Below are 24,936 nucleotides of genomic sequence, written 5' to 3' on the forward strand. Positions count from 1 at the left end.
GAAGCCTTTGCGAAATCGTGCATCTACATATTCACACATATTTCACAAATTGCTAATTTTTGTCGAATTAACTGGGAAACAGACATACGAACAAAGCAAGGACTTTAGTGTTTGTTTTTCTGCAGTTGTATGGGAAGTGCACCTCAGGTCATGAGCAGGATGGGTGTAATGAAGTACAGCGCGCAGCCAGCCTGTCCATGCTGTTCCGTAAATAAAAGTTCTTATAAGAGAAAACGTAGCAGGCTATTTGGAACAGGACACAGAAACAGGTGCATCTTTTCAGAAGGAGGGGAAAGTTAAATAATTCCTTACCGAGTGCCTCCATGTATGGGTCAAAATTGTGACTGGAGAACAGTTTTTTCGCATGTTGTTTCAGTGTGTGGCAACTCCACCAGTAGAAACAATAACATGGGAAGCCTTTGCTGTTACATGCAGGCATTTTTTACACAGAGTACTACTCGCTATGCTCACTTGCCATAATGCAGTACTGCAATAATTTTACGCCTCACCACTTTCATTTTAAAAAGATATATATTTTTATTGAATTTTTTCCCCATTTTTTGGGGTAAAGAGCACACCACAACAAAACAATACATATTCATACATAGAGAACCAAAGAACAAGTACAACAACCACCAAAGGAAAATTAAATAATACATGGCAGATCTCAATATATGTTCTGCTTCCCTTATTATAATTCAAGCGCTCATACCTTCTCCTTAACTCATATTTTATCCATAAAAAGAAAAACCCCAAAACAAGGAGGAAGGGGAAAAAAAACAGTAAAAAAAAGGGATAAGGAACTAAATATCATTACTCTCATCCTTCCACCTAGTTATTGGCTCCCAGATTTTTATTCCAAGCTTCCTCCCCCTCCTTCCCTTTCTAGCGTAAATTGCCTTTTCCAAACTATATATCCTAAGTATCCTAGCTAACCACTGTTGATACGTCGGTGGCACTGGGTCGAGCCATGCTGCAGCAATACACAATCTTAGTACTGCCATAGCCACAAAGACAATGTACCCATCTTCACTCAGGGTGCCATCCGTCTTCACGCCCAACATAATTATTGAGGGTGTTAAGTTAAGTGGTATGGCTAGTGCCCTCTGCATAAATGTCTCAATCCCTTTAAAAATGATACAGAGATGTGGGCATGTTGAAAATATATGGATAATATCCGTCTGCAAACTTCCACATCTAGGGCAGTTAATCCCCGATACTACCCCCCATTGCGCTATCTTTGCTGGGGTGTAATATAGCCAATACATTGTTTTGTAATGCTGCGCCTGGAGGACTGCGGAACACAAAACATTCATGCCCATTTCTAATGAGGCCATAAAGCAATCCCTTTCTACCTCCAACTTACTTGCCCAACTCTCCCCCCATTTCTCCAAGTCATCCTGCTTAGTTTCAATTAACTCATAATAAAACCGCTTAATAGTACAGCTTCTTCCACCCTGTGCCACCTCCATTATAGCATTTTTGCAAACCCCATAGGCCCCCCTGTTATATTTGCCAAAAAACTTCTTACTTGCAGATACTTAAAGAACTGCCTTGTATCCACCCCATACTTTAACTAAATCTCAGAAAACTGTAACATACTCTGTGTCCCCATAACATCCCCAATCTTTATGATTCCTTTTCTAGCCCATTCTTTAAAGATCGCATCTGAAAAAATATCTTGAGGGAATGCTGGATTATCTACCACTCTGGTGTATCTATTGTATCTACCTCAGCCGTATTTCTTACTGAAAGCCTTCCAGATACTATGCGTAGCCAATATCATCTTGAAACGCGTCCTCTTAAAGTAACTTGAATAAAATTGTCTCAGCCTCACGTTTTCCACCTCTCCTCCCAGAAGCAGGGCATAAATTGCTACAGTTCCTAGATCATCCTCTCCTTCTGCCTACGCTCCACCTATCAGGCCAACCATGTACTGCAGGGCAGCTGCCCAATAATAAAGTTTCAAATCTGGTAATGCCCAGCCCCCTCGTTTTCTTGGTAATGCCATATACCGCATTGCTCTCCTAGTTTTCCCTTTGGACCAAATACATCTATTAATCATAACCTCTAGTTTCTTAAAACAGACATTTTTATATAACAATGGGATTGCCCTAAATATATACAAGAACTTTGGTAGAACCAACATTTTTATTATATTTGTTCGGCCAAGTAGTGATAAATGCAGATTATGGAGCCTATCCAGATCTCTTCTTATTTTAATTATAATAGGGGTGATGTTTAATTCCATTACCTTATCTAGCTCCGACGTGACTATAATCCCTAGATAGATACCTTCCCGCACCACCCGATGATCCTGACACACCACATTCTTATTCTTAATTATTTGCGTTTTGGAAGTATTTAAGGAATATCCTGACACCCTGCCAAAGCTTTTTGCCTCCAATTCAACATGTAGCCTCCGTGGGGTTTGGTGTAAGAACCGCCACATCATCGGCATATGCAAGTATCTTGCACTCCCCCCTATATGTTCTTAATGGAGATATGTTCTCGTTCATTGCCATCCTTCGAATCAATGGATCCAGATACATTGCAAACAGCAGAGGGGAGCATGGGCACCCCTGCCTTGTTCCCCTTTTAACTTGAACTGGTAAAGTTAAGCCTGCGTTTACCCTAACGGATGCAACAGGGGCCCTATATAGTGCTTTTATTGCATTAACAAAACACTCCCCAAACCCTGCCTACGCCTTACCACTTTCAAATGTCACCAGCCGCCACTGGATGTATTAAAGTCTCTAACCCTGGCTTTGGGTCAAAATGGTGCACCTACCTGAGGGTGGCCTAACAAGGATAAATGTCTTTGTTTCATTTTGTTACGTCCTCTTTCCATGTGCGCTGCTTTCTGCAGCCAACTACAAAGAGAACTAATACTCTAAGAATAGCTTTTGTGCAGTCTGACCACAACACAGGCCCCTTTGCATCCTGGTACAAGAATGCCCGTGCTCGTACTAGGCTGCCACAGGAGAGACAGCATTTTTAGAAGAGAGCAGAAGTACGCCATAATATTGTATACGTGGCACATTTCTGCTCTCTCCCTTCTACACAACATAGAGCAGCAAGTTATGTTGCTGTGTTGCTTCCTGGAAAGTTTAATTAATCCGTGCCTATGTTTGTCCTCGAGTGCAAAATTATCACTATATACCAGATTAATGTAGTGGGTAATTTATTTTGAAAAGTCATGCAAGGTTCCTGTTTAATACAGTGGGCAGTTATCTGTATGAAAAGAAATACTTGAGGGATGTCCTAGGATACCAAAATGAAACACTTGCTCAATGCATTGAGTGGTTCTCTGCATGAAAATAAGGTCACACAGATCAAACTAAACATCGGTTCAGTGTGTTACTCAGAATAAGCTTGAAATGTCCTATCCAAACCAGTACCCCATGATACTAAAGTATCCTCTTAACCAAAAATGAAAGCCATTTGAAATGTGAGAAACCCAGCTACTGGAGTTTATGCTCCTGTAAAAACAAATAGACAAATGACTGTACAAGTGCAAAAATGCTTAGGCTCGTCTATCATATTTCTATTTAGGACACTCTAAGTCTTCTAGGCACATGTGGAAGATTTATTCACACAAAAATGTGTTTCCGAAATGAAACTTGCTGCCACCGTTCAAAAATTTAAAATAAATGGGAATACTAATATGGGACTGGCTATGTTGAGGGTCGTAGGCCTGATCGGTTTGCATTACGCAAACGCTGTATAGAGACAGTATTTGGCCTTGAGGAAAATGTAGCACATTTTCTCAGGCCTCATACATCAGGAACCCGTTTGAGCAGGCGGGGTGAGTTCTGTGCACAGCAGTACTAAATAATTTTAGGTCGAAGCACATGAAGTCTCACCATTTGAGTAGAGGTAATGCATACATGAATAGAGAGATAAAAATATCTGGGGGTAAACCATGGAATATTATCTATTTTACACCAACATACAGGATCTGTATTAATTACATTTCTTCTTAATCCATTTAGAGCCTCAAATGACATAAAGGTAGCCTATATGCTTGTAAATCACTTTGATTTTTAACAAGTCAGTTAACTTATGCATACATTTAAAGCACACTTAATGCAATTATGGAAAATATGCCACAACCCAGAATCGGGCCTCGTCTCTGGGGCCTAGGAAACTCCGAGGAAATTGGGCAATCCAGGTAACTTGTATCGCGTACTGCTCCTGCAACCCCAGCAGTTAGATGTTAATGTGAGTTTCCTGAATGCACAAAACTTATTAAGCTCTAGGGCGTGGTCTTCACACAGTTTGTGGCATCCTCTCCAAGATGCACAGCCTGCTGAGATGTCTAATTGTGAATGTTGAATACTGCTGACATGACGTGCTAGACGTTGATGGGTGTTTGAGGCAAAAAAGCCATGATATTCGACAGAACATGTACAAAGCACACAGCCTCACAAGTCTAAATTCGACAGCGGACTAAAGAGATACTAAAACGGCAGAAGCTGTGACGGTTTTCTAGCATACAAAGAACCTGTAAAGCCAGGCGTCAGCAAAGCAATAATGCAAGCTTTGCCTCAAACACTGAAGAATTATTGCAGAGGAAGCAATAGTGTGAGCATCTTGCACATTTAAAATAAGTAGAACCTAAATAGTAGAAATGTAAGCATACCTCATAGATAGACAGGTATAGCATGGGAAGCAGAAAGCAAAGCGTGGGTGTGCGGTCTTTTGTAGGGACCTGTTGACCTCAACAGTGTATTGCGGCGTGTGGGAGGCATCGGCCTGCTAAGGAGTCTTTCTGACCCTGACAGTAAGTGCCAAAGAGAGGGTAAGATGAGGGGGCTATTCTGATGTGCCCATTCCCCCACAATGTAACTAGGGAGTAGAGGTACAACACTGCTTAGTGATGTTGGAGCAGCAACTAATTGCTGGGGCCTCTGTTAACCCCCCAGAACAGCATTGTCATCTCCTAGAGCCCCTCTGCAAGACATCTATCCTATTATACTGTTAACCCTTGGGACTCCATTTTGCCTGTACCCACTCACCCTCAGTCAGTTGGCAAGAGGATCATATGCTTGCCATCACAAATGGTCTCTATTTCTCAGGGGTCATTTGACGTCCTTGATGTTACATCAGCCAACTGTCATAGGCCCTCATCTGGCTACCACTGATCCTCAGACATTAGAGTTCTCAAGCAAGGTCTGTGCCTACCATAAGCTCATATCCTCAGAAATCCATTTCCATTCATGATATGCTTTCAGACAACACCAACAAACCTCAGGGACACTGAGCTTCTTTGCACCTGTATTCATGGTGCATTAGGGCACTTCAATAATTTACTGACCCATAGACTACCTTTGCTCCAATGAAAATATGGACTGTCTGTAAGCCATGAGTAATTGCATACAATGCATATATGTGCAAACAAACACATGTGCACGTATTTTCTATTACTTAACTTTTAAAAACTATTTTTATTAGTTTTCACAAGATAAGCAATACAAGTGAATGTCAATCTACAGCAAAGAAGACGTATGTTGGACAGAAAATACAGTTAGAACACCTGTGAGCATTTCACAGTGAGAGACGGGAGGGTGGGCTGGGCTTGGTTGCACAGTGTGTTGAGCAAAGTTGGCATTGGGACAAGGGCAATCGGGCTAGCGGAAAAGGTTTCATTAACCAAGTGGATGGGGAGAAGGGAGGACTGCAGGTGATTGTTGGTACAAGAACTCCCTTGTGGGGTATTGGTAGCATTGCATGTAGGGAACGCGCTGCATGTTCACTAAGGGAGGTTATCATTACCCAATTACTGCTTGAAGTGCGCAAGTAAGGTGGCCCATTGAGGGGAGTTAAGTTGCCTGTGCAGATGACGCACATCTTCGTACTAGAGAACGTCTTTCTCCGCTGTGCACAATTTGCACATTGTTCCATGCTATGCGGCTACTATGGGGCTTTGGAAAAGGACCAGTGAAGTAAAGTGTTCGCTTGGTGAACAAAAATGCTAAGGCTGCAAAGCAAGTGCATACTTTGTGTATATGAGGCGTGGACTGAGTCACAATAAGTTTGAAGGACTGGACCGGACCAGAGCAGGTGCATGAGACCAGTGTTGGTGGCCCAGCAACGTGGGCAGTCAATCTGTGTTTCAGGAAAATAGCTGTTTAATTGTGCCGGGGTTAAGTATGCCATAAGGAGTAAGAAAAGTGTATTTTTTTTAAACAGGAGTTGTGGGAGACCCGTTTTGGCATTTTGAGTGAACAACTCCACTCCCTGTAAAGCCCTCTTAAAGTTATCCTCCAATTTCTGGTGTAATGCTGTGAGTGGAGTTATTAGGTGTTGTCCATCGCCCATGGTAGAATGGTTTGTGTTACAGGATGCATGGCGGGTTTCCCCTTTGAGGTGTCCCAGAGGGTGCGACAAGTGTGACAGAGGAACTGCCTGGGAGGGAGATCATGCTTCTCGACCAAGTGGTCAAAGGGGAGGAGGTGGCCATCAGAGGAGAGGTCACCCATGGTAAACACTGAGCGGTCTGTCCAGATACTCAGGTCTCTAACAGTGTAAAATCCTAGGCCGAGGGGTAGGCTGACCAGAGGTAGTGTTGGGGCATAGAGTGGGATCCTGTGGGAAAGAGGCAATGTATCTGGATCATACATGTCTGAACCAATACCACTTGTAAGGGCTAAGAGGAAGAGGGCTGTATTTTCGGAAAGAGGAAGTCCTGGATTGTTGGTATCGACAGGGGCTCTTGTGTAGTGCAGGCCTTGCCCAGGTAGCGCTCAGCTGTCCATAAGGACAACCACTCGACTGTGCTGCCAGAAAGTATGCCATGAAGGATGGGCTGCCCAGGCCTACCCGATCCACCGGTAGCTGTAATGCACAAGGGCAACCCATTGGTGCCCGATGGCCCAAATGAGTGTACATAGGAGAGTATCCAGTTCCTGGAAGAAGGAACGTGATGGAATAACTGGGAGATTTGTGAAATAATAGAGAAGGTGGGCAGAACTACCATCTTTGCCAGGGCGCTCTTGCCTATGGGTGCTAAAGGAAGGGGCTGCCAAAAGTGCACCTGGGTTATGGTTTGATTCCTGCTAAAGCCTTACAAAGGTTGCTTTCGTACAAGTCATGGGGAGTGTGGTGTAAATGAATCGCCAGGTAATTGGTCCATTGGGCATGCCAGCGAATGCGGGTATCGTCGAAGTGTATGTTTCATGGGTGTTGGTCAGGACAGAGTGTTTATGTGGCAGACTTTGCCCAGTGGACCAACAGCCCAGCGCAAGAGGAGTAATTGGCCAGAGTGTCTTAGAGTGACATGAGGTCAACTGTTATGTCTCACATGTATAAGAGCTGGTCACCCCCAAATTAAGACCCAGTGTGCATCCTGTCTGTGAGTGGGATACCCCACTGTCAACCCTCCTTGTGATTCGGAATTGCAAGGGGTTGCATTGCAACCATGAAGGGCAGTTCTGGGAGGTGCTCTAGCCGGGACCAGAGACATTTTGATCGGGGTGCACAAGTTCCAATAGAATCTTGGTGAATCTGTTGTTAAGGGTTTTGCCTATGATTGTATAGTAAGCCCCAAGAAAGGCTGTGGGTCTATATGATGTTAGCTGCATGGGGTCGAAGGTGGCCCTCAGGGTACATGCAACCAAGGAGCCCACCCCAGGAGAAAGATCCGCTCAGGGAGAGAGCTCACAGGGCTTCCAGGGTCCTCATCTCTCACCTGAGGCTCTGTTGATGGGCTGTTGCAGACCTCAAAGACCAGCTCAGGCCCTTGTTATGCTATCTGAAGGTGTCGAGTGCAGTACCTCCTCATGTGCCCAATGCAAACAATATCAACAAGTGTTGAATGGTTTTATTTTCGGGGCTTGAGGAAGGTAATTAGGCATCTAGTGCTTCTGTTTTCCTTGATGGCATTAGGAGTATGAATTCAAGGTGTGAAGGACTTTTTGCACCCACTTCAGGCCAAGCTCTTTACATTTAATCATGGGGGAGCTTTTTTGTTATTTTTAACCTGACTCTTCTTTACTTTACTACCACGGCACTGTCTGTAACTCATCAGCAAAAGTTGTTGGAGCATGTACATGAGAATCCTATAGGTCCTGCAAGATACTGTACTCCTCTTGGCTGGGGGAAGTCCATAATTTGAAGGCCACTTTAAGGGTTAACACAAAAAAATAGTCCCAGCTCACTTTTGAATGCTGTTATGAGATCAATCAGATACTGATAACACTAGAATGTCACACAATGAATATAATATCGAGGAACTTACATACCTTTGTTAAAAAAATACTATATTCATAATATAAATGCTTAGTAACAGATAATCATCTTGCATTAGATGCACATTAAATTAGATTCAACTTGGATACACAGGATCAGCTAATGAGGGCAGGCTTTGTATTAAATTGCTCCTAATGGGTGGAATGGCCACCCACTCCAAATCAGAACCTCCTCCTTTCTCAACCAATATCCCATATACAGGGCTAGGTACACACGTGCTCAGCTCAAGGATACCATAGCAGGTGATGGTGTGCTTTACAAATACACATAACATAACACTCTAACATTCTACCAAGATTGCCACAGCCAAATGTCCCTAAATGAGCTACAAAGGATTATCTTAGAGTTTCACAATGCAGATTGTATTATGACAACAAATCCTCAATCTGAGACAAACATTTCCTCTTTCAAAGGAAAAGCGCTAAATTATCACCTATTGAATAGAAATAAAAGAACACATTATTAACAACCTCACAAAGTGAGGCCTTTGGTAAAAATACACCAGTTCTGCACTCCTTTCAGCAACTTTCTCTCAGGGAAATGCATGAGCTTGCAAGATGTAATGATCCAGCCGATGCACCCTCAGATGCTTACCCCGAAGTGATATTCAAAAGAATGTCACTTTCAGCCTCTGCAGCAATCCCACACTTAATATCAGCAGAGAGCCCCTAATTGACTGCATATTTCCTAAAGAACTCAAAATATCATTTAAGTGACAGCTAATTAAGAAACATAGCTTGAACTCAAGAGATCCCTTAAGGTACAGACCCATTTTTAATGGACCATTACTTATAAAACTGATAGAAAGAGTAATCATCTACCAGATTCCAAAATACCAAGAAGAAATCTCCTTACTACCTGACCAAAAAAGTTGCTTCTGGCCTGAAATATACACTAATCTCCATTTGGTCTGACCTAAAAACTACAGTGCATAAAAAGGGAGTATTCATAATCTTACAAGATGAAATCCTGTGGGACAGACAACATGATTTCGATATCAATGGAAATATAATTACCTGGATCAGCTCCTGACTTAAAGGCAGGTCAAGCATAATCTCTAGCCAGCACCCTATGCAGCATTGAGATATGAGTTCCACAAGGATCTGTTCACTCACTGATGTTGTTAAATGTATACATCAAATCACTCCAGGAGCTCATCAATTATTTCCCAGTCACGTACTAGAGCCCTGTGATGATACCCAGATTATACTCAAACAGGTTAAACCAAATGACATTGTCCTAAAAGCCACTGACCAATAGGTGAAAGAGAATCATTTCGAGCTCAATGCCTCAAAAACAAAAATCCTAATATGTGAGTATTTGAGGACCTTCAATCCACTAATAAAGTAGCCTGAAGAAATGAGAAGACCACCATCATCCTCCTCTAAAGCATGGAACATTAAATGTCATGGAATCAGCCCTGTCCATGATTGTACCAGTAAACCAATCAACCAAATCCACATTCCACCCCATGAGAGCACATGAACACTTGTCTCATCTTTCATTCTTGTAGAAGGTCTAGGCCACCATCCTTTAGTTAACTTTACTGGACTATGCTAATGAAAATACCAACAGGTATCAATATCTGCTGTGAGAGAGCACCAAAGAATTCAACATGCAACAGGAAGATGACTTCTGCACCTTAAAATTTGCAATCCCTTTTCACTGACTGAATGCTCCACATTGGCTGCCTATTGCCAGAAGGTCTACCTTCAAACTAATGTTCATAATAAGCAAGGAAATTAGACCAATATGTTCTGTTTTGTAGATCTGAAACTCAAGAAGAACTCCCACAAATAGGAGACATATTTCAAAGTGTCCCCATAAATAATTGTTCTGCTATATAAGAAGAAAACTGATTTTACATATTTCACCATCTTATTTGTGTAACTAGGAAATTCACTGGGAGAAAAGATGTGGACTATTGTAAATGACCAGGAGTTTAGAGAAAAGCTGAAGATGTGTCTATTCCCCACTTGAACATAAACTTATAACACAGATTAAGCACCCAACTATGTGCAGGAAATGTGGACTACAGCTCTAGGAAACTAGAAGATCACAAACTCCTGACCACAGCCTAAAAATAACAGTGTCCCAGGAGAACATATCTAACACATCACTGACAAAGATGTAATATCACACTACATCTGGAAATGAGTATGAGGTTTTGCTTCTATCACACACATCAATGGAGACCTAGGCAGTGAAATTCTGTAATAACATTATCCTTGGCATGACAAAACATGTGAGCAAAAACAAAAACGTGGCTGAGAGCATGATATTTTTATATCCTATCCCTATTATCTAAAGCAATGTGATTCCATGTTTACTGTCCAATACTACTTGACCTTCCAAATTGAATCCTTAAGAGCTCTTCTGACAAGGCTCACTGACCCATCCTCTGCATGCATGATGGAGAAGCACATAACTGTGTTCTCTAGCCCTGCTACTACCCTCTAATAAAACAGTGCACTGTACAACCAAACATTAGTAGAATACTCATTCTGAATTACATGCCCTCCGTTCCCTTCAATCACAAAAGCACATTTAGAAATGGTCGGGTGGTTTAGTGGACTAAAGCATCCAAAGGAAGGGCATGTGTTTCACCTTATGAATACAGGTTCAAATCCTGGCATGTCTACTCAGCCGTCCATCCATATGAGGTCGATAATATGAGTACAGTTGGGTATCAATAAACATCTATTATATAGCTTTAAGATACCATTCTGGGTGAATTTGCGCTTTACAAATACATATGTTATGTTATTGAATCCAAATCTATACATAACTTAAGCATCTGCATCACTAACAACAACTAATAAGTAACTTTCCTCTAGACTAGAAACTGCATGAACTTATCCGTCTACCAACTCTAATAACTATGCATAATAAACGACTAACTGCAACATTTGCAACTAGCAGTCTGGGCTCCTTGGAGTAACAATCTAGCCAACTACAAAGAACATCAATACATCGCCATGGGTGCTAAGCACCATGGAAATCTACAATGCAACTCAAGCTGAAACATACAATAAATGCAGTAGTTGTCACTGGCCAGCAGAGAAATAGGTCACAACGTTTGATGGGGGTTGTTCTGCCAGGACCTATTGTACTTGTAGCAGGGTGCCCAACTGAGAACCGTATTCTGATGTGGCCATTGTGACTTGGGCAAACATGGTAAGAGTCCTCTCTCAGGCAGTCACAGGGGGAGGCAGAAAAAAGGTAGGCCTTGGGCTGCTGAGCTGATAAAAGGGGCATTTTCAATAAATCAGTCTAGTGCCTTCCTCATGCAGAACAAACCAATGTCAGTGTGGTCCTCAGTCATTTCAGTTTTGAGGGAGGAGAATCAAATTCCCAGCCCCTGATACAGTCCTGATACCGTCCTTCATCTTACTTGGCACATTGTTTCTGCCATACATCAAAGGTGAACAAATTCAAAGTCTCTGAGGACCACCTTATAGTCCCAAACAGCGAAAGCAGGGTGGTCCAACCTTCCACTTCCTGTTAGTGCATTTACAGTGATTTCTCTGTGGCGATTCAATAGAATTCAAGTCCAGCTCAAAATACAATTTCAGGGCTGACTTTAGCGCCTATGGCACCCAGTGCGACAATGCTTGTTGGTGCCCACAGTGACCACCTCCAATACGGATTCCTTCATAACCATCCTTTCATAGTGCTCCTCAAGCCTCCACAACCATTTTCTCTGAGATGCATTTAATTCGTTTTATATTGCCACTCCTACAAGTGCAAGGTGTCAGAACACTTTACATCACACAGATTACACAGAGACAATCAATCATAAGGGTTTAAATCAGTGTATAGGAAATGTTACATAAAATAGAGGACAAGAAGGTGTAGGAGTCTCAGGTCATGGTAGGCACAAAAGCTTAAGAGTGCTTGGTAAGGAGAGGCAGAAACATAGAATTTAAAACATACTACCATGGTTGGGGGGGATTTCTTTAATATGATTTGATTTCTACCCAAATGAACCTATGTTGCAAACTTAGGATAATGAAAAACTGGGGGGAAATTAAAACGGTTCAGCCTGTACCTTTCAATTTTCATGTAGCTCTATGATAACAGTTACTTGCTCACTGTTCAACATTAGGATTTTAACTCATGAAGAGCGAGCAACAATGTGGTCTCTCTGAGAAAAGTAGTAACCCACTGACCTATTTACATTACATTATATGCACTTTGTGATCTGCACGTTCTTTGCAGCATGCATACGAACCCTCTACGCTACCTTAAGATGAGTAAAAACTTCCATTATACAAACCTCCGATCTCTCACTTCACACTCTCTCCAGGAAGTAGATTAATCAGCGCAGTTATTTTGACATGTTTATTGTTGGCTGAAATTTGCTGGAGGCCAAGGACACAGCTACAGGTGCTTTCAAAACCATATTATTGGTGCCACCACAGAAAGTCTCATGATTGTTTGTGATTCACAATGTGAGAGAGAGGGTGGGGTGTTTTTGTAAATGTATAAAATGTGTTCCAATGTTCGTATGTTATAAATGTGATTCAAATTGAAAAAGAATTAAAAATTAGAAATATAAAAAAACTTCTCAATGAAGAAAAAAACTAATAAATTGAAGCTTTATTCATGAGACTTGGATCCCCTCACTCTGTGTTTAAATCGATTGTGAGATTTTCAAGACAGTGGTAATTTTACCAAAATGGCAGCATTGGCGTTTTTGTTCTTTGATATATAGGCTGTGGCTTGGCCTTGCTGCTTGGGAGCCCATACCCAGTGGTTTTGTAATTACCGCAGAAAGTCAGCACCCGGTGCGGTGGCACCGGTTGCACCACCCTAGAGCCAGCCCTGTACAATTTGGTCTAAAAGTAACAGTATCTAAAAATGTCAAAGAGTTTCTGGATCCATCATGGTAATGTGGATAATCATACAGTATCGCTAATTAATGTGAGTTTTACACCTATTTGGACACTTCATTCATTGGATACTTTCACTCCTCTTTTGACAGAACCACCTGCCAGAGATTGGGATGGCGACTGAGTACATCTTCTTTAATCAGGTTTTAGCCATACCCTTGGGAACAGTTAATGTCATGATGATAATTTCAGGCTATTGAATGACATGTCCCAAATGGTCTGATCCTTTGAGGTGACTACAAATGATCACTTCCTGTTCCACTCAAAGTTTTTGTATCTAAACAGTAACACAACAACATGGTTACATTGATTTGACCAGAGAGAAGGAGAGGAGTGAGCAGTGTAGGGGTGTGCATGAGGACTAAAAAATTGGTTCTCAGCCACTGATTGTTATTTTACTGTATCATACTAGATGTAGACAGACCAGAGTTTCTGGATGAAATATGCTGCATATAAGAGGAAACACAAGATATTATCAGTGCATGAGAATTTTTCTGTCGTTATTGTTATGTCTATGTATTCTTGTCTTTATTGTATAGAATGATTTTAGAGTGATTGCTGTTATGACTGAAGTATGCCTGTGAATTCTTTCAGTATTAATATTTCTATTATTACTTCAATAAAGCAACATCTCTACCTGTTAATAGTATGGTGTTCTTATCACTACATGTTCAGTCATGTTATATTGTTGTTTTTTTCAAATATATTTGAGTTACCCTAGATGTTTGCATTTACATTTTGACCCTGCCTAAAGGAACTTGCACCCATTAGCAGGGGGCCATTGTCATTTACATTACATGAGGGCAGTGTAGACAGCTCTCTTTATCCTATGCTGTCTAGTATGGGACTCCACCATCTGGGATTGCAAATACATTGGAGCCCCAGTCTGCAGTATCACAAACCTTCAAGTAAACAAAACATGAAATGCAACACACACACAGACACCCACACACACACATTGCACAGTCACCAGGAAGTGAGGGTTCTTCAATATGGCAAATTTAATAGATTTTTTCAGTGAGGACCTATAAGCAGATCTGACAAAGTGCAGTTCTAAAGGTCTGCACACCATGACAGTTGATAATCTATTGCCAACTGTTTGCTTTGCTATACGAATGTTTACTCAAGTGCAACGAGGACAAGTCTGAGGTCCTCTTGTACGGTCAGTTTCCTCCTGCCTTCAGAGAAACCTTGTGGCCCCCCGACTTCCCACGCCCCAATACAGAGGGCAACCCAGTGAAGAACTTAAGGGTCTGGTTTGAAGAAGACCTTTGATTTTCGGCCAAAATTAAGAAACTCACAGGAGTCTGCTTTGGTACTCTCAAATCATTAAGAAGGTTCTTCTCCTTGCTACCGAGGCCAGCCAAGGACATGGTTACCCGTGCCCTCATTCTCTCTCGCATCGACTATGCCAATGCTCTCTACATTGGCATCCCTGGCTATTTGTTGAAAAAACTGCAAACAATACAGAATGCTGGGGCTAGACTTCTGTTTAACATCCCTGGAAGATCTAGCGTCCGACAGCATCTATGAGATCTGCATTGGCTACCTGTGGCCCATAGAGTGAAATTCAAAGCCCTCACTCTGATTCATAGAGCCCTGCATGACCTTGGACCATCGTACATCAGGAAGCGCTTTGCCTTCTATGTCCCCAGCAGATCTCTGTGCTCAGTCACCCAACGACGGATGGTGATCCCTCGATTCCGTAGGACACGGCTTGGGGGCCAGCCCCTCACCATTAAAGAAGCAATTGCATGGAATTCCCTTCCTGCGGAACCACAGCATATTCAGGACTTCAGACTCTTTAAAAAACTACTTAAAACTTTCTTTTTCAATCAGCCGATTTAAAAACTCTTTGCTCCACTCTGTCACAGTCACTCTACGCTCCAGGACACTCATGAGTATTTGTGCACGATATAAATTCACTATAACATATAAAATATAACATGCCATATTATTCATGTTACAAGTAGTTATATTTTGGGAGAAAACAATCTCCAATAAGCATACTCTCATCATGAGCACCATTTTCAAAAAAGCATGTAGGCATTCACATCACCTCAACAAGATAGACGGGACACAGAAAGCAGCAGGTTCAATAGAACCATGAAATCAGGAGCATGGTGATACAGGCTGACTTCACTAGATACTTTAGTATTTGTAGCCAGAAAAAAGGGTAAAAAGAATGAAATTGATGAACAAACGATTAGTGATGGGATGACATCCCAATAATGTGCCCTTATAATTCAATAGCAGGGCCTTACAAAGCTGCATGTGACGTTCGTCCCACACCAAGTTGAGAAATATAACTGGTGGGATATCGCTGTATCACATGACAAAAATATTGCAACTACCACCAGAGAGTCCTAGAAAGGAGATATCAAGTTAAGAAAGGTAAATATATACTTTCCGTTATATATTTAATTTACTGATTAGGGCTGGACTGGCTACTGGGCGATTCGGTGGGAAGACAGCTGGGGGTCGGTTTCACTGATGTAGTGGGTAGTTTGGTTGCTGGGAACCTGCCAAGCGCGTTCCTACATACAGTGCTTCTAAATAAATTGAAAAAAAATGTTTTAAAGAATGCTTAAACCATTTGTTTTGCATTGTTTTTTTAGATGCAAGTAAAAACGTGGCTGGAAGGTCTAAAAAACAAATCCGGTCCCCATCTGCAGTAAAACCGCACCAACCCCGCCAGCCCACCGAAACGCCTCCTGCCCTGTAGTCCAATACAGCCTTCTTGATGATATGACATGTTGCAGGGCAATATTGCTAACCTTGATATAGTGACATAGAAACATAATGCATTATTTTCATTTATAATTTATAAACAAAGTAACAAAAATAAATCTGTTCCATTACAAGTCTAAAAAGTATATCAAAATAACTGTTAAGTGTGAGTCTAAGATGAATAAAGAGTCAAAGAAATTACCAATTTCTTCAATTAATGATTATTTCAGTCATCAATAAATTAAGTTTACTTCAACAGAGGAGTAGGAGGTAAACTTGGTATGTGATTGACTACCTAAGTATACAATATATTACGCATGTTTTGTAAGGAGTGAATGGTACACCATTCATCTGTCAAGCAAATGACAGGCCTCTTGGAGACCTATCTCTTTATGTGCTAAGACTCTGCATTCATAAAGATGCTACTCGTAAATACCTTTGTGAATTGAAAGTGTGTGTTTACCTTTATGAATCAGGCTTTTAATGAGGAGTGTGTGATATCAGACCCATAGCTGTCATTTGTGTCTGTGTCCAAGCACTTCATGGTCAAGTCATCTATGGGGCATGCCCTTCATAGCCCACACAACTGGGGTTGTTCTCGGCTTATTTGATTCTTACTTAGCCGTCCATTCTTTGAAACTGTTTGGATTAGCAGTATGGTGCCACAGTGCAGCAAACCTAGGGCCTGATTCCCAAAGTTAAACTTACACTTGTGTGTGTTATTATTTTGTTGACATACACAAACTACAATTTCAATTTTACTAACAGAGATAACAGAGACTGCACTGTCCTAATGAATAATTCCACTCATAAAAATATAGAACAGGCATATATTTTTATGTGCATAATCTCAGCAGTTGTAAAATAACTATTAGTAAAATGTAACTCATAGTTTGTGAATACCAAACATTCTTAAAATTTTTACAGGAGTGTAAGTATACCTTTCTGATTAAAAAAGTAATACATTGAAACCTGAAGACAAAAATTCAATCAGTGGAACCATAGTTATGAATTTTTAAGGGTAAAGAGAAAAATAGCACCTAAAGATCAAAGCGCCAACTGCTGACATCCAGTCGCGCAAGATCAGGGCAAAGTAAAAAAAATCTGGCAGTATGCAATGGAATGCAGTTTGGATACACAAAGTGAATTGGGTCCAGTTTCTGCTTACCTTCAGACTTAGGAGAATTTTTGAGGAAAAAAAAGAAGGTACAATTCAGTGGGGCCAGGCAGCCAGCAGTAACCGAGGAGGAAGTGTTGTTCAAATGTATTCCCTTATGGAAGTGAAAAATCTCTAGTGGGACGGGGCTACAGGTTGTAGCTGACAAGGGCTCCATGAAGCCAGATACCCTCTTTATGAGAAACCCCTGAACAGGATTTACTGCTGCAGGAAAAGAATGTAGTGCAAAACATTGTACGGTCAATCTGAACAGAGATGCACTTGGGCGGATAAGCGAGAATGCAGGTCTCTGTTCAGGGCACTTTTTGGTTGAACATTTTTTACATCTCAAGTTTCGGATTTGGGTTATCTTTGAATTGGTAGCACCACTTCCAGCATTGGTTTAAGGATATCTGGAGCCTTTTTGGTCTTTAAAGCTCTGATTAGGCGGACAGCCAGCCAGTCCTTGGAGTCACCCTGGAGGTTGAGGGTTCAAGCAGAGAAGGAGGTTTCAAGGAGCAGGGCAGTCCTATGAAGGCACAGGCCAGGCTTCAGCAAACACGACAGTCCTCTTGAAGAGGCAGGGCAGTTCTTTGAAGTACACAGCAAGCCTAAGGCAACACAGGTAGTCCTCTGAGAGTCCATCACAGATCCAAACGTTTACTGAAGAGGGGGTCCTAATTTTATACCTGGAGCCTGCTTTGAAGTGGAAGAAACATCTAGAGCCCCCACACCCCCAGATGGCATCAGAAATTTGCTCCTCCCTGCCATGGTCCCAGGAAGTCTAGCAGTCACAAAAGGCTAGGGTGAAGTTCTTTGTGTGGGCATTGGCAGCTTTTATAAAGTGGAACTATGCACCGCCTGCCCCTCCCATCCTGCCAGGATGGACCATCCTGCCAACAGCTAGTCCTTCTACTGTGTAACTGTCTGGGTGGAATTCACAAACCCCCAAACCCCAACGGCCAACTAGTTTAGTCATGTGATTAGGAAACAGGCCTCAGGTACCAAATGGCTAGGACCAGAAAATGTCAACTTTCTAAAACTGGCATTTTCAGAATTGAGACTTAAATCTGACTTTACCAATAAAGAGGATTTAAATTAAAATTCCTTAGACACCAAACATGATGTTTCTAGCTGTTCCAAAAACAAGTTAGCACTTAATAAATGAAATAAGGTAACCCAATGCTGTCCTATGGAAGAGGTAGGCCTTAAAGTTTTGAAAAAGGAATTTGTGCATTTGTCACTACCAGGACATGCACAGCTTAAAAGTTCATGTCCAAATTTTTAAATGTAATGCATATGGGCTGTTAAGGGCCTACTTTAGGGGTTATTTATATGTATCAAAAAGGGAGTGTTGAAATGGCAGTTTACAACTACACACCGGCTGCAATGGTAGGCCTGAGACATGTTGTAAGGGGCCAATTAAGTGGGCAGCAAAATTCGTGATGCAGGCGCACTAGTAGCATTTAGTTTACCGACACTGTGTAGACATTGAATCACTATACTATGGACTTCCAAGCAAATCAAATGTTCCAATCAAGTGTAGGCCAACTTTATTATGTTTTCGGGAGAGAGCACAAGCACTTTAGCAGTGGTCAGCAGAGGCAAAGAGACCCAAAAGCCAACAAAAGGGTTCAGACAACAGGTGAGGTAAAGGCAAAAGTCTGGGGAGTCACCCTGCAGAGGGCTAAGTGCAACAGAGTTGAATACGGGGAGCAGCAGGGCATGCATGGTCCTAAATCAAAGTCATTTTATGTTCAACGCGGGGATTATATGAAGTTGTAATCCAATCAGACAAGTTGATGAATGATCTATAATGAGCTGCAGTAATCTGCTGGAGATGCTACTTATTACTTGGTAAGTCTGAATCTTAGGCAGTATATATTGGTTTTAAATTATATGTATTTCTTAAAGTGATTATATTATGCCATGCTGTAATTCATTTTACCATATTTCAAAAACATATTGCCATCACTATAAGGTCATGGGGAATTCCAGTACAGTAATCAAAAACCTAAGTTAGTGAAAGTCTGGTAATCAGTGATTTAAAAAAAATGCAATTATCAAAGTAACCCCAATATAGGGCTAGGCATTTGCACAACCTTTCACCTACATCTGTCCTACTTTGCTCAACATACCAGATCTGGTGCTAACATTTTACCTAGTTAGGTGCCAACTAAACGTTGTGTGGGTTTCTTCGAAAAGTAGCCTCATTTATTATGAAGGAGGATTCTTAGTATGACAGCAGAATTACCATCTTCTACACAATAACTGTACAAAAGTCACTACTATCATCTTCCTTGGACGACCGACCCACAGGACCATGACACATCTAGGTAGAACCCTGAGTGTTCCTTTCGGGTATATAAGTACCACATCTTCACTGGGCAAACCAGAGGAGAAAGCTTCCACGCAGACACTGCCGCAAGCTGTGGTCTAGCATCCCTTGCGGGGTGTCCAATTCGAGACCAAGATGGTGTCCTTCATTCTCTCACATCAGGTAATGGAGTTGGCTCGTTCCTAGGGGCATTCTTGGCTTTTGACCTACATACATGTTAGGTATGCTTAGGTACATCTAGTTAGGAGTTGCATTTTAGGAGTACTCATGATTACTGCCACGTATCTATATGCCTTCATATATTCACTGTTTAAGCACCATGGTAGAATTCTACCTTTTACTTACTCTGTTGTTATTTGTAATCATATATAGCTGTTTCTTTCTAATGGTTGTTGCAGCACACATATTTTATATTAGAATGATGCTGTATGTACGTCAGATCTATTGTACATCTTTCTTGATGTTGGAATGATTGATGACCTGATTTAAACGGTAAATATAACAGGAAACCATAAAATAATTGCTGATACTGTGATTCTATTAAGAGCCACTATTCTGCTAATTTCTGAACATATTAGTAGAAACTTCTAAAAAGGAATTTACAGATAATGCGTAAATTCACTAGCATCCTCAACATCCTGGCTGCAGCTGCAAACTGTGGATCACTTGTGATTTCTCACATATATCCTGTAACTGTGGAGAATTCTTCATGGAGGAAAAGCACTGGGAGCGAAAGTCCCCAACACAGATGAAGGATTCCTCTCAGCCAAACTCAAGCTGAGGGCCCAGCTTACTCAACGAGACATTTCGGTTTATGTTACTCACAATGTTTCATGTGTCGTCCTGTATTATGGAAAGGATGAGTTTGATAATTGGTCTACTTTTTGATACTGCACTTTTTATGTTCGTTTTAACTTTTATGTAGATGAGTGAGAATGTAGGCACTTTTATTCTAAAGAGTCATAAATTAAAAAAACATTTTTTAAATGCATGTCACCAATATCACACTATATCAAATTAATGAAACTGCTACTCTTGTTTAAAACATTGTTTCTCTCTACAGGTGTCTTATAGTGTTCAACAAAGAACCAGCAAAAAGGCCAACAGCGCTTTCATCCAGATAGGCACGGCATGGATAGTGGCATTTCTGGTTTCTGCTCCAGCCATCATTTTCTGGGATATCATACTGGGTAAGAGTAGTTTGCCAGATGGAACCTGCAGTTTCGAGTTTAACAACTCCTGGCATTTTCTGATTGGACTTTCATTGATTGACTTTTACATCCCCTTCATTTGCATTGTCTATCTCAATTTGAGCATCTACTTCAACATCAGAAAAAGGAATAAAAAACGCTCGAGGAGCTTGAACTTGCCGAGGAAGAATGATAATGAATTCACTAATACCGGATTCAACACTGCTATCCAAGTGGAGGCTTTGAAACCGTATCCTGGCAAATCTGCGAATGAAACTTCACCCACAGGAAAAGTAAACATGCTTAAAATTTCAGTTATTGAAGTGAGCTCAAAAAAACGAATTACCCATGAAAGAGCTGGCCAGCTAATAACTGGTTCTGACCACTCAAAACTGAAAAAGGATATAACAATTGTAAAATCACTTACCATTATTGTGGGTGTATATTTTATTTGCTGGGGGCCATTCACATTGCTTTTTCTTACCCGAGCAGTTTGCCAAGGACTGTGCTTCAACCCTTACCTGTACGACGTTGCGTGGTGGCTTCTCTGGCTCAATTCCTCCATCAATCCCTTCCTGTACCCCCTGTGTCACAAAAAATTCAGAAATGCGTTCAAGAAAATTCTGCATTGTAAAGTAAATTAAGTTGTAAACACACACGTACACAAACACGAATTTAATAAACACATATATATTTATAGAAATGCACATATATAAATATGTGTTTACACATACATATATTCACATATGTCTTTATATAAATACCTATATATATATATGTGTGTGTGTATATCTATATATGTATCACAAAGTTGGCGTTTATATATTTTAAGGAGTAGGTCATAGCGGTTCGTTAGTTAACGATAGGTCAGATTTTTCATTGAAAAGCCGTTCTTTGTATTGCTAATAACTTTCTTAAAACGTTCGAAAATTAGTTGAGACAGTTAAGGTTCGACTTAGCAAGTTTTGTTTGTGTAGGTAGATGGAGTGAAAGGGGGGGGGGGGTAAAAAAACCAGTGTTTTCCACTTTCTATTCTCATAGGAAACATTGTTCTCCACTTCAAACAAATGCTGAATGAAATTACACCAAATGTGGCATTAACTAAACTTAACTCTGAGAAATGCCTTTGTTCAGCTTGATGTAAATAGGTTTCAGTATTTTATGAGAAATTAGCATTACAAAAATGTGTAAGGTGGGTTTAAAGGGTTAACATTTTGAGACAGTTGGACTATAAATTCGCAAACTGTCCTTAAAGCCATTTAGAACAGTTTGTGGACACACACAAAAAAACATAACAATTCTTAATAGAGAAAGAGCTGCCCTTTTCAGTGAGTTGAGCCAAAACTGGGTCCTCAAACCCAAATGCTGTGATTAGCTGGCTGCAAGAGAATTATTACCACTACATTCTGAAAAAGAAATGAATGACCATATCAGGGACTAAGGGGGGCACACACAGACTCTTTGGCATAGGTGGGCGATCTCAAAAGATAACGAAAGTTTCAAAATGAAGGGCCTCATTTGCAAACATTTGACGGTGGCAGCACAGCAAGTCTTCCTGCTGTGCTGCCATGCGCCTATAGAAATGGGCAGGAATGCACCGAATCTACAAGATATAGCACATTTCTGACCTTCTCCCCAGCGCTGGTACACAGACATCAGCCGTGCACCAACGCAGGCAATCTTGCATGCGCAGTTCATGCAAGATGTATGGCGAAAAGTAGGAGGGCAGCCCGGGTAAGTGTTTTTATTTCTTTTAAATTAGGTTGTAAGTAATCATTTATTAGGGGGGGTGGAGGCGGGGAGTCAATTTAGCGGGGACGGGGGTTTGCTAACTCCGCTCCACTGTGGAGTGGGAGTTTTGCCCTACTCTGCGTTCTCAGCGCAGCGCGGAGTAGAGAAATCTCTTCGCACTCCGCTGCCGGAGCGGGGTTCTCCGCCCACCCTTAAGATGAGCATGCAAAATTGTGGTATTCCCACCCTAACCAAATGTGACCACATACATTTCCAGTTCCAGCACCTAGTTCACAGTTCTTAATTCAGCACAAGCTGGAAAGTGAAGGTCCAAGTAAGATAATATATTCAGTCAGTTATTCATTCAATTGTGTGGCTTGCATGCATTTCACCATTTTTCATCTGATGATAGTCTGTGGGAAAAGTGTGCTAACACTAATTTTCCACCTAATGTTACATTGCTACAAAATTAGCCAGGCTGAAGCAAATAAAAATCACATGGCTCCCTGCAGACTGAGGATTGTTTACCCACTGTGTATGCCACTTTTGATTCTCAGTATTTTTAGACTTTCATCACTATTATGTTTAGTTAAGATTCCAGCACTATCAAGGCTCTGAGTTAGCGGTTCAATACTTCAGTGCTTTCAGTTCTCATCTCAATGCATGACATAATACGTAACTGTAAAGGGAAATTCATATCCTTCCACAATGAGAGTATACTAGTATAGGTGAATGCTTCTGTTTGAGGTGTTATTAATATTATTTCAATAGGAGATTTATCAGATCAATATTAACACTGCATTGGTTATGATTGCAAGAAAATTGATTGATATACACCTAGCACTGTACACCATGTTTTGCGACGAACGAACATCTTTTGTCGGTACATGTCCTGGTAGGGAATTCCAGGGTTTATTGGGTAAATGTAGACTGTCTTTAGTGAACTAATTCACATCAACCTGTTGCTTTTTACACTGTAGAAATCATATGCACAATTAATCACATACAGCACACAGGATATGATCAGAAAATGAATGCATGCCCACAAGTCAGGACAAGAGGAATGTTCTCTCTATATTTCTCTATATTTCTCACATTCCTATTTTCCCCTTTCATGCGCCCTTGGTACTTTGTGGCAGTGGCCATAATTGAGGGATGGAGTGGAAGATCTATGCCGCTCCTGCAAGACCAACAACAGCAACATACATGCTACTGTAAGTCCTCCTATGACAAAGGAATCTTCCCTCTGGGGCATGAATAACTTACAAGGCCAGTCCTGGCTCACTTGTATGGTAAAAGAGTGTGCACTGGATTTGGGACTCGCAACAACAAAGAAGGAGCCAGACAATTCCTTGGGAGGGCTGTTCCAATGCTATTTTTTTTAGAAATCATGCAACACATTTAGGGGCAGTTCTAGGGTTTCCGTACCTGTTCACCAGCCCCTAAATACATCTCTGAAAATCTCCGGCTTTGGTGGCAACTGAAGGATTCCTATATGTTTTCCTTATAATGGACAAGTCAGAGACAATGCAAGCTCACAAACACATCTGTGCAGGTGACAATTCTTCTCTGGGCTACTCAGGTTATTACGGTATATGCAGGTAGACAATGTCATCATACAGATAATTAGTGAGGACTCTACCTCTTTGCACACTCATATCAAGGCACCCAAGGTTTTTTTAAATTTAGTAGGTTTCTGGTTGAATGAGGGAGTGGAGGATCCATATTACTGCTACATGACCAACAATGGTGAAAAACATGTTAGTGTATGTCCTCCGTACACACAAATAACTCACAGTGCCAGTCGTGGTGCATTTTTTTTAGCCTTGGACATAAAACTCCACTCCTTTGAGGAGTTTGCAGTGTTTGGCAACTCCACCTTCTGTGTAGAATGCAGAGTTACAGATAAACTCCACACTCTGCAATGGAGCCGAATTGTTTCTGTCAGCGCACTCAAAAAAGTCCTTTCACATGCACTGGAGTGACTTGCCGGGGGCTTACGATTGCCAACAAGATTTTCAGGGCCATTTGCAACCACCACAAGATTTGCTAGCTGACTGCATGCTCCAGCAAGATTTTGCTGTCGCTATTATATCATTTGGGCACACCTGTGACTTCTGAAAGATGTTTTACGCAATACACAATCCCAAACATGCAGGATCTACCGCGGCTTCAATCTGGAGATGTTTCTCTCTGCGAGGAGCATTAAAACTTCCTGAAATGATGATTTGGAGTCAACAACCTCCTCAAATTGCCCTGTGGTGTTGTATTTTTTGTACAAGGAGTCATTTACAAAAAACTTTTTTCCAACAGGAATGAAGTTCCCCAGAGTCTCCAGTAGGTTCCTCCCAGAGCTTTGTACATCGCCTGGCCACTTTTCATTTGGAATTGGTGCTTGAAGATCACTCTTTGTGTCTGCTGCATATACCATTGGATTTAAGTACTTTGTATTTGAGACTTAACTGGTAAGTTGAAAAACTGGTGTTTGTTTGTTGGGAGCCATGCACCTGGATTTATTTGTACCTTTAATCGATTTTCAAAATTAACTGTGGCTGGTGGCCCATTTTTCAGTAGGGGTCTAGTTAATTGTTTCAAGTATTTTTTCTTCATTGATTACTGAAAAATGTTGCACAGTTCAATACA

The 24,936-nt window shown here is 41.2% G+C and overlaps 1 protein-coding gene across 1 annotated transcript in view; it reads left to right on the plus strand.

Moving 5' to 3' along the window:
- The window catches only part of LOC147724057 (histamine H3 receptor-like), a 154,424-nt gene that overhangs the window by 42,633 nt on the left and 86,855 nt on the right, over positions 1–24,936 (plus strand). Inside the window, exon 3 of the mRNA XM_086917984.1 lies at positions 20,436–20,975. Coding sequence (XP_086774110.1) covers positions 20,436–20,975 — 540 coding nt within the window. The remainder of the gene's footprint in view (positions 1–20,435; positions 20,976–24,936) is intronic.

The sequence above is a fragment of the Lissotriton vulgaris genome, chromosome 4_1 (genome assembly GCF_964263255.1).
Source record: "Lissotriton vulgaris chromosome 4_1, aLisVul1.2, whole genome shotgun sequence".
Classification (NCBI taxonomy): Eukaryota; Metazoa; Chordata; class Amphibia; order Caudata; family Salamandridae; genus Lissotriton; species Lissotriton vulgaris.